Source organism: Mixophyes fleayi, chromosome 5 (genome assembly GCF_038048845.1).
Source record: "Mixophyes fleayi isolate aMixFle1 chromosome 5, aMixFle1.hap1, whole genome shotgun sequence".
NCBI classification, from domain to species: Eukaryota; Metazoa; Chordata; class Amphibia; order Anura; family Limnodynastidae; genus Mixophyes; species Mixophyes fleayi.
In genome coordinates this window covers 117,355,794-117,366,804 of record NC_134406.1, presented here as the reverse complement: position 1 = coordinate 117,366,804, position 11,011 = coordinate 117,355,794, and the positions used below count along the sequence as shown (strand labels likewise).

General features: G+C 37.4%; 1 protein-coding gene across 1 annotated transcript in view; it reads right to left on the bottom strand.

Annotated features, from left to right (window-relative positions):
- Positions 1–2,759: 2,759 nt before the first annotated feature.
- The window catches only part of RECK (reversion inducing cysteine rich protein with kazal motifs), a 205,308-nt gene continuing 197,056 nt past the window's right edge, over positions 2,760–11,011 (bottom strand). The window contains exon 21 of the mRNA XM_075212751.1: positions 2,760–9,499. Within this exon, the coding sequence (XP_075068852.1) occupies positions 9,287–9,499 (213 nt within the window). The 3' untranslated portion in view covers positions 2,760–9,286. The remainder of the gene's footprint in view (positions 9,500–11,011) is intronic.

Here is an 11,011-nt window from a genome sequence, read left to right as displayed (position 1 = left end):
AATATATAGTACCCAACCAGTTTCAATATAGTGTAACCAGGGATGCCATCAGGGGGAACAGTTGTAGGGGGCTCAGACTGATGATCCCGTCCATGAACTGCTTCTAGTTCAGTCTATGTGGCTCAATTCATTGGCACTTGCGCCCCATGTGCCAAATGGAAGAGAATTACCAGCCCCAGTGGGGAGGAGGAGGGCCCGCCACCCACCCACACCAGTTACAGTGGGTCTCTTGTGAGAGTGACATCACATACAGGCTGTCCTGTCACTGCACACTCCATGTTTAATTAGAATGGAAAGAAGGAGCATCACTGCTGGCTCTGGCTGCATCAGATCTTGTCATCATACCAGGATAGTCAGTGACAGTGGGTGCTGGAAGTTCCCACCAGTATGCATTAACAAATAGACTGATGGGCATGTTGGATGTTCTGAAATGACATGTAAGAGGAATGTGGGGAGGTCTGATGGGCATGTTGGATGTTCTGATGGACATGTTGGATGTTCTGATAAACAGGTGAGGGGAATGTGTGGAAGTCTGATGGGCATGTCGGATGTTCTGATGGACATGTAAGGGGAATGTGGGGAGATCTTATGGGCAAGTAAAGGGAATGCAGGAAGGTCTTGTGGCTATGTAAAGGGCAAGAGGGGAGGTTTGACAGCATGTGAGGTCTGAGGAGTATATGGTGAGGTCTAGGGGGGCATGTGGGGAGGTCTGTGGGCATATGGAGAAGTCTGGGGGTGGAGGCCTGCCTGTTTCATTTATACTGGGCTTCACAATTTCTGATTACACTAGTTATCTTGATTAATATATAACAAAAATGTCTGTAATGAAAACAGTTATTCCATATAGACTTTGGTATGAAAAAAGAAATCACAACTTGCATTGGACTGACGGCAGCTGCCCCCCCCCCCCAACTATAATTAACAGGGTTTAGCAGGTACAACGCATGCAGTTCATGACCAGCATTCTTAATAATTGTTCCAAATCTTTTACCAAAGATATGAGACTTGTGGCTTTCTTTCTTTGAAGCCCGCTCTCCCTTTTCTTGTCCCTGCATTCCTCTCAGCCCTCAATCTCTTCGCTTTTCCTTTTTACTTCTTGCTCCACCCATTTTGGAATTAGCCACACCAACCCTTTCTCCCCTTCTCCGATTTTCTTTTCTTTCCCTCCCCTGTAAGACCTACTAAAATCTGGTCAGTTCACGTAACTCATTTTTGATACCTCCGACCTGCGTTGATTTCGTATGCTGGATGATGTTATAGTTAGCTACTCATTGCTGTATATGAATACTCTCGATGCCGGATCTATTTTTTTCTTGACCTTGCAAAAGTAAAGTTAAAACAAAAACAAAGAAAAAAAAGCAAAACACAATAAAATCAGAACAAAGAAACACATAATTTTTATTGAGATACATCTTAACTTCATGCTGAAATATACAAATTCACAATTTATTTCTTTTGAAAAATACTTTTACATTGATTACACTCTAGTACTGTAATGCAATACTGCAAAGTAGACTTAGACCTTGTGCAAAATAAAACAGAAAATACAAAAATGTAAAAGATGTATAAAATGTGTACAAAAAACACAGATAGGTACAAAGATACAGCACAAATACAAAAGCTTATATTTAGCATACATTAAAATGGTATAAAACATTTACAATCTACAAAACTGTGAAAATACAGAATATATACACTTTTCCAAATTGTTTCTAGATAAAGATAATGATTGTCATTTCATCACTTTTTAAGTAGCATATACAATTTACAAGGATATATATATATATATATATATATATATATATATATATATATATATATATATTACAAAATAAAATACTATTTACTTAAACTGAAAATATTTTATATTGTAGCAGCAGTTTATAAAAAAACGGTATATGTAACACAAGATAGTATACTGCGGATGAATTGCTGGGGACACTAATGTGTACACTATATATCATTCAAATTATATTGTTTTTTTCATTAGGGACAATTAAGAAAACTGAGAACATTGTAGAAAAGTTGATATTTCCCATAGCTCCTAATACATTTTTCTGGTACAGTGTAGAAAATGAAAGCAAACATCAGGTCTATTGATTTTCTTCTAAGTTATTTGTGGAACATTGTTAATATATTTTATGATTTAATACATTAATTACGGGTATTGAAATCACTGGATCATGTTTTATTTATATCTATACCTATCTATCTATATATATATATCCAGCTGATCTGTAAGGCACTTACTTACATACTTTAAATGTAAATAAAGCATATCTGCTCTACTCAATTCAAATGTATGCCAATTGATATTGCACTTTTATGAATGTTCTATTAAAGTTTATTGTGAGGTAAAAAGGAATCTACAGTGAATTAATGTACTATATTATGGTGGGATACCTATCATAAGTACACATTATTACTGTACAAGTGTGAATGTCAAATAACATATTAGGGTTTGTGATCTATATCCTGTCATTAATATCTGTAAAACTGCATAAAGGAAAAATATGTTTAAGGCCTACTTAGAAGAGAAATAAACATGCTCTACATTTAGCTTTCTTGTTAAATAATAATATTTGAAATCACTTTTTAATTATAAAAAAATCAACCTTACATAGTACACATTATTTCACTCAAAGTCACTTATGCAACTCATGCATTAAGAGACTTGAGGTGGGTATAAAATGGGTCATCTGACTACTGGACAGGTTTAAAATAATATGATTTGTAAATTATTATTTTTCTTGATGACTTTTGACATAAATAAATCCCACATGTAAGTTCTTTTTAACATGTCTGCTGGAATACATCTGACTTGTACCATGTGAGCGTGCAACAGTCTCATTAGGTCTTTCATAAAATCCTGTACCTGTTCACTACAAGAGACGTTGGCAGGAAAGGTAGAAAGCAGTAGTGCTGCACAGAAACAACATCATTTAAAAAGCATTCTTCGTCATAAAAACACTTACAAGAAAGGGCATTTGTTTTATATGTTTAACACATACATGTTCACAAAGCCTATTAAACACACATTATCTGCACTAGCTGAAAACAATTATGTAAGCTAATGAACCAGTACACACAAAGGTTCTGACAAGCATTAGCTTGGCTTTTGCATCAATTTCAATATTGTCTGCAGCATCCACAAGTGTTAACGCTTTGTACAAAACAATGGAGTCCTGTGGGATCACTTATTGCATACATAGTACATTATGCTGCAGGGACAGACTTTGAACTCTCTGTTAAAAGCAACAACAAAGTACAGGGTTTTGTCTATGCATTTAACAGATATTTTTAACACCCATGTGTGCAAGACCTAACATAACAGAAAACTTAATAACAATAATTTGTAAAGCAATACATTGCGAGTTGGATATTGTTTATAAGTGTTTAGAATTCCCTTTAAATTAAGGTATAGAGAGAACAGATTAAAATAGCATCCCTGCTAGAAATATTGACAAGACATAGTAACAGTCATGCAAGATGGAAATTGTGGGTACAAATTGAGAAGGAGATTATACAGTCACTAAATATGTACTATTAAACCCTCTACTGGTCCCTTTTACATACAAAAGTTGAGTTTATAATTTTATGGGAATATCACAAATGATAGACTACAGCATAGCAACATTACAACAACACAAAATCTGCTGGATCTACACATATGGTATAATTCATTATATACACACACACACACACACACACACACACACACACACATATATATATATATATGTATATATATATAGATATACACACACACACACACACACCAATCAGCCACATTAATGCCACTGATAGGTGAGGTGAACAACACTGATTATCTTGTTACATTAGCACTTTTCAAGGGGTGGGATACATTAGGCAGCAAGTGAGCAGTCAGTTCTTGAAGTTATGTTGGAGGCAGAAAAAATGGACAAGCGTAAGGATCTGAGCAACTTTGACAAGGGCCAAATTGTGATGGCTAGATGACTGGGTCAGAGCATCTGCCAAATGGCAGGTCTTGTGGCATGGTCCCAGTATTCACTGGTAAGTACCCACCAAAAGAGGTCCAAGGAAGAACTACTGGTGAACCGGTGACCAAGGCTCATTGATGCGCAAGGGCTAGCCTGTCTGGTCTAATCCCACATAAGAGCTATTGTAACACAAATTGCTGAAAAAGTTAATGCTGGCTACCATAGTAAGGTGTCAGAGCACATAGCGCATCAAAGATTGCATAGCAGCAGACCAGTCAGAGTGCCCATGCTGACCCCTGTCCACCGCTGAAATGGGCACGTGAATACCAGAACTGGACCATGGAGCAATGATAGAAGGTGGCCCTCTCTGAGGAATCACAATTTCTTTTACATCATGTGGATGGCCGAGTGCGTGTGCATTGGTTACCTGGGGAAGAGATAGCATCAGGATGGACTATGGGAAGTAGGCAATTTGTGGAGGCAGTGTGATGCTCTGGGCAATGTTCTGCTGGGGAACCTTGAGTTCTGGCATTCATGTGGATGTTACTTTGACATGTACCAACTACCTCTAAACATTGTTCTAGACCAAGTACACACACACACACACACACACACACACACACACATATACAGGGTGATTCAAAAGTCACAGTACACCCTTTTATTTCAAAAACTCTACAGGAAATTGAGAAACCTGAATACTCGAGTAAGGTATGGGTGACGTGGTCTTTTAGGGTATGTACCAAACATGGGCGCCATCTTGAAATCGGCCAATCGGCCCAATTCCTGTAGAGTTTCTGAAATAAAAGGGTGTGCTGCGAGTGTTAGTGTGTGTGTGTGTGGAAAAAACTATATTCTCAGAAAGGGCTCATCCAATTGACCTGAAATTTGGTATACTGACATTATTTGACAAAAAAATTATAATAGTGAAGTCAGTTAACTTCCATCATCCCCCCTTCCCCCCGTGGGAGGGGTAGTAAAGGCTAAATTTACCAGTTGAGGGCTCAAACTCTTGACCGTGTGGGTATTTATTTACTAGAGCCTGTGTTTGGTCATGGACAATTGTATGTCACATTTTCACGAGTACGGAGAAGCAGTGATGTGAAAGTGCAGGTTATGAATACTGCCCTTCAAGGAAGACTGATTGAGCACAGCGATAAGGTGTTTAGCAGAAACGTTGTGTATCGAGAGGTTTTAGAACAGTAAGACGATGGAGATTAAGGATGTGGCGATGAAGATGAAGGATTAGGTGATGGACAAGAATGATGAGGTGGTGACATGTGGACAAAACCACGTTAAAAAAGGGCGCTTACGTCGGGAAGTAACGCTCTTCCCCTGAGGAGGCCTGGCCTAGCCCCAAATGCATGACAAGAACCTTTTTAACACCTTAAGTAGCTTGATTTGACTAGAATGCGTGAGTATCATGCACGGGTTAACTTGTATATATCTATATATATATATATATATATATATATATATATATATATATATATATATTTATTTCCATATCACAATATCTGGACAACAGGAAAAGCTTTTTTTTGTCTAACAGTATAAACATCAGTTAAAGGGATCAAAAAATCCTCTATTGGGTCAAGGATATTACGGTCTGCTTATTGGCAGTAGCAATTAAATAATTTTAATGTGAAAAAGGCTCTTAGTATAGCAGCATACAGATAAATTACATAAAAAATACACCATGCATGCAGTGGGCTCATCATATTCATAAAATAGGTGTGAACATAACTGAAAGACCTGTTTCCGGAATTGATAAAGTGTAAATGATAAAAAGAAAGAATCTAATACTATGTTCCAATACCAATTCTTCAGCCCACTAAAACTAATTTGACCACTGGTTACGTCCCTATTGATGAACTAAGCTTTTAATATACAAATAAAACAATGTTTGAGGAATTTAACAGCACTGGAAATTTGCTCACCCTATACTTATTCTGGATTAGAAAAAGTGATCTAGTTGTTGCCCAATGTGAAGCATAAAGATTTGTAAAATGTATACAGATTATTTATAGTGTGATTTTGGTAAACATATAGGAATTATGTGGTGTAGGTGAATGTGTAACAAAGCATAAATTAAATTCCTATTAGACAGCACAAACATAAATGTAGAGATGTAGAGAGAGAAGAATGTATGAGGTGGGAAGTAGAGAGCAGACATACATAGGTCCACAATCACACACAAGCACAGACCACAAATACATGTCCTAGATCAACTTTAAATTGCAATGCAAAAAAAAGCTATCAGGTATTTGTGTGCTACATGAAAAAGCAGACAGTTTTTAGCTTATGTGCAAAATAATGAACTAATTTGTACTCCTTGCATTGTAACATGGTTTGTCCAGGATCAAACTTACTCCTATTTTTTTTTTTTGCTTTGCTCTCCTCAATAACTCAGGCCCAGAATATGGATATAATGGGCAGATGTCTCAGGCAGCAGGTTTTATTGGGCAGAACTAATAATGTTTAAAAATTACAAAGTTTGACTATTAAGTTCACACATATATGTATAGCAGTGTATAGGAAGGATGGCTTGGTACATCCCTGGAGATGGAGGTGCTCCATGAAAAATCTTTCTGAGTAAAAATATCTGTCCTGGTAACAAAAGTAATGTGAGGGAGTACATTTATTTCTGTATCAAATATGTTCTTCAATCAAGTACTCCATTAAAGTTCCATCTATGTATTTTTACAATTTTATATTCAATATCAAAGAAAATGTAACTGTAGAGAAAGTGGAAGGTATGTGTGTGTGTGTGGGGGGGGAGTAGTTGAGTGGGAAATTGTGGTGGGGGGAGACCACAAAGCAGGAAGGTGTAAGAACTCAGAGAACGGAGAGTGTGTAGCTAACTCAAAGAGGTAAGAGAGCAAAGCGTATAAGGGAGCTATTTTCACCACACATGGGTCATTGTGGAAGGGCTAAGGGCCGGAAAGGAGCAGGCCACGGGGCCCATACTTGGTTGAAAACATAGCTCCTATCATGGAGGTAATAGGTGATCCATGGCTGTGATGTGCCAGATTTGCTTTTTAAGGGCAAATAGAGAGGGGGGTGGGAGTATTTTTCCAGCTTAGTGCGATAAGGGATTGAGCAGCAGTATGTGCACAGTTAATTTTTTGGAAAATTTGGCAAGCTCCGGCGGAGGGTAACATAGTAGAAACACCCAGGGGTCCTTCGCAATGGGAGCCTCAAATAGAGAATTTAGGAGGCCATGTACACCATCCTAGAAAGAGGAGATAATTGAGCAGGTCCTCCATATGTGGAGCATAGTTCCCCTGTGGCCACAGCCCCTCCAACAGTCAGGTGAAGAGGAAAACATGCTATGAAGTCGTGTGGGAGTACAATACCAGCGATAGTAGATTTTTTAGGAGGTTTCTTTAAGTTTGGTGGATATTGAGCTTTTTGGCTATCCCAAGTCTCTTCGTCTGGGGGAGGACCAAAATCCCTTTCCCAATCGACTTCATGGGACCTCGGAGAGGGGCAGACAGCAGCAAGAAATATACTATAGAGTTCGGATATCATACCCCTGTTCCTAAGGTGATTTTTACAAAGGTCTTCAAAGGAGTATAGATCTTGCAAGAGGGACAGTAGGAAATGACTAATTTGGAAAAATTCAAAAGGGCTAAGTATCCTGGGTGGGGAGCGACGTTGGAGTTCCGCCACCGGGAGCCAGTGGCCCAGTTTGGAGAAGTTTATAGAGTATTTGAGGACAGTTCAGGTCCAAAGATGAGCTCTTGTGGCAGAGAGTACAGGAGGGAATACAGAATTGTGCCAAATGGGGGATAGAGGGGGTTAGTGCTGTGGTAAGCTTCCGTTTAAAGGAGTGAGAGTCCCAGAGCTTGATGCCAAACTTAATGGTAGGGAGCATTTTGGATGCAGGAGGGCAGCGTGCATAGGGAATACTCCAGGGGGGAGTATGATCGGGCAAGGTAGTATAAGCCCATTCTATATCAAGACAGGAGGTGGAACCTGAGTGGGCATATGAGGTAACAATGTGGAAAAAGTGGGAGTCCAGGTAATATAGTTAAATATCAGGGAGGCCCCTGCCGCCACAGTGGATTGGTTTTTGAGAATGCTGGCTAGGTTTCGTGGGGGGCATCTATGTTTTTTTAATATGTAAAAATATTTCTAATAACATACAAACTTTAAATAAACAAGTATTAGCAAATATTATTTTTTTGGGCAAGCAGAAAAATTAAATATTTTTTTTTACTCTGCTATGTAACAACAATTTAATTGCAGCATCAAAGAAAGTCCTGCCCTTATTGCCATGTTGGGGGCATTTGACATTTTATACCACTTTCCATGCCTCATATGGATATATAAACCAACTGGGCAAATAGAAAAATAACTATAGTGATATACAAAGTTTAAATACTTGCAATTAAAATATATAGAAAGTTTTCAACCTGCAAAATGATGCTTACTTCCATACTCTTTGTTTCATGCTCTTCAGTTGTTCTACTCTTAAACACTTTCCACTCCAATAAATCAAAGGGGGAGATTCAACGCGGGACGTGCATCATTAATATTAGTACGGTAATTGATGTGCATTATTACCATTACTACAGTTATTTCAACGCTGATTTTGCTTGCAGCTCCCTGAGCCGCTAACATAAATCTGTGTTAAGACTACTGTACTAACGGTAATGGTTCTTTAGAACAACGCGGGGAATTGACAATTGACTCTACCCCAAAGTGTCAATTATTGTGTCTGTGGTTTCTTTGTTTTTTTGGTTATGAATAACAGCTTTGTGACCTGCCAGAAGTATTTACATAAAGAGAAGTATACAAGAAGTATAGGCAAAACTAAAAAACAGTTTAAACATACTACAGATTGGAAGGGACAAGTCCAATACTGTATGTTCAGAATAATTTCCCTTTTTAAAATTAAAAAACATATTCTAAATATATTTTGAAGAAAATAATAATATACCTACAATGTATATGCTTAAATACTGACTTGATATTGAATATTTCACAGTTAAGAGTTTTGTGCTGAAAATATGACCAGTTTAGATAATTAACTACTTGAATTTAAATGTGCTAATACAAATAAAAATAATATACACAGACTAGAGGTAACTTTAGGAATTATTTATGCGAATAAATAAATATGTGTCGAAGAATGCATGGAAATATGAATTGGCCATTGCACTTGATTCTATATAATATTACATATAAAATTACTTTTGTTTTCAAATATTTGGCAATAAACAAAAGATAATCTTATTCAATTCATGCCTTGATTAAGTCAAGTAATACTTTTTGTAGAACATAAAGCAACACTTATTTTTTTAAATAAGAGCATATTACATATTAAATGATACACAAAAAGTAATTAGGAGATATACAAATAAATAAGAGATACTAGAAATTATTTTGTTACAGCTTGAATTTATCGTTGATGATATTTGAACCTCAGATGTGATGAGAGCTGACAATGGTACTTGAGATGCCAGAGTTGGACTGTCGGAATTTATAAGTGAGTTTAACTTCTCCGCCTCTTTATTACATGCATCAATCTAAATAAACAAAAAAAGGCAATTATTTTTTAACATATTATTTTTTTTCACTACACTTTACAGGCAAACGGAGATAATGCTAATTGTCTGCACTGAAAACTATTTTGTATGTTTTTTTTCTAAAGAACAGAAATATCCCAAAATCTGATGCTTGGTTCTAAACATTTTGCTTCTTAAAAAGAAAAGGATAACTTGGAAACTTTAGGGCCAATTTCATTCCCCTTTTTGAGCATGATCATTAATCGTGCATAAAAATTTAATACATATTGAGCCTCACACCATTCCATTCCATTTTACATGCTATCTTGAGTCAAAAAAAAGGATGCTTCACACCCATCTTGGTACATTGTTGAAAGTATAGGGCAAGTGCGGAAAGTTCACTTCTTTTTGCAAAATATTTTTAATCATGTGAAATTAATTATTATCACTTAAATTTTAGTTAGCCACACTTTAGGTGGAAAAAAGATTCAGGGATGTGGTCATTCAACAACATATGCTCTTGAATCTAACTGTAATACATGAATGATATATAGTGTGGCAAAGAGGAGTAATTGCCACACCTTTCCTGCATAGGGACAGGTAATTCCAGGGGAATCTGTAGCTTAAGGCTACAGACCAGGTAACACAGGTGTAGCACTGCACTTAGGTTCTGTTATGTACAGCTCTGAGACATTTCACAAAATAAATGTAAAATGTGATTTATTTAAATGCTTTTGCAGTTTCTTCCACAGCAACAGCAGAAGGCTGACACGTTGTCTGCAATTAAGAGGGGTTACAGACCATCTGGAGGAGACTTCCTTTAAAGGCAAAGTGTAAGTGTCGCCTGTCAGTCACCCAAAGCTGTGGGAGGAGCCTCAAGTGTAAAGGACTATGTGGTTCATGTGTGCATGGCAACTGATAACAGTTAGTGGCTTGCTGATAGAAAGGGAAACTGCCTTATAACCAGATGTAGGTTGCCTGGTGTCGTCCTGACGTTTGTGATGTAACAATAAAGCACAGGTTTGATTTGTAACAAGAAGTTGCCTGTGTTGCTGATGTTTGCAGTGTGCACTTGCAACAAGTGGTGTCAAAAGTGCTACAAGAAGGGCGCTTTTGTTACAAGTGGTGTCATTGTGGGATTGTCAAGAACAGCCAATGCACGGCTGTCCACACAACCTTCAGACGCAAAAGGTGGTGAATGGAAAACAATGAATGCCACTGTCACACACCAAACTGTGTATTAAGCTGTCAATCACAGAGAAGAGATTGCTGAGAAAGCAAATATTTTTTTCTATGGAGAGAAATATATATGAGCAATGCTACTGGAACTGTGCATTGTCTGTTGTTTTGCAAAAGAAACCAAAAGTTTTAAAAATTGCTGGGCACTGTAATGCCACACCTTGTTTGTTCTCTAAACTGTGAGTTTGGTGTGGTCCTCAGAAGTCTGCTGTTCACCTGTGTGTGCAGCATAAAGCACCTGTTTGTCTTTATAATTACCTGTGGAAAGTGCTAGCTATGTGTAAAGTTTGATGT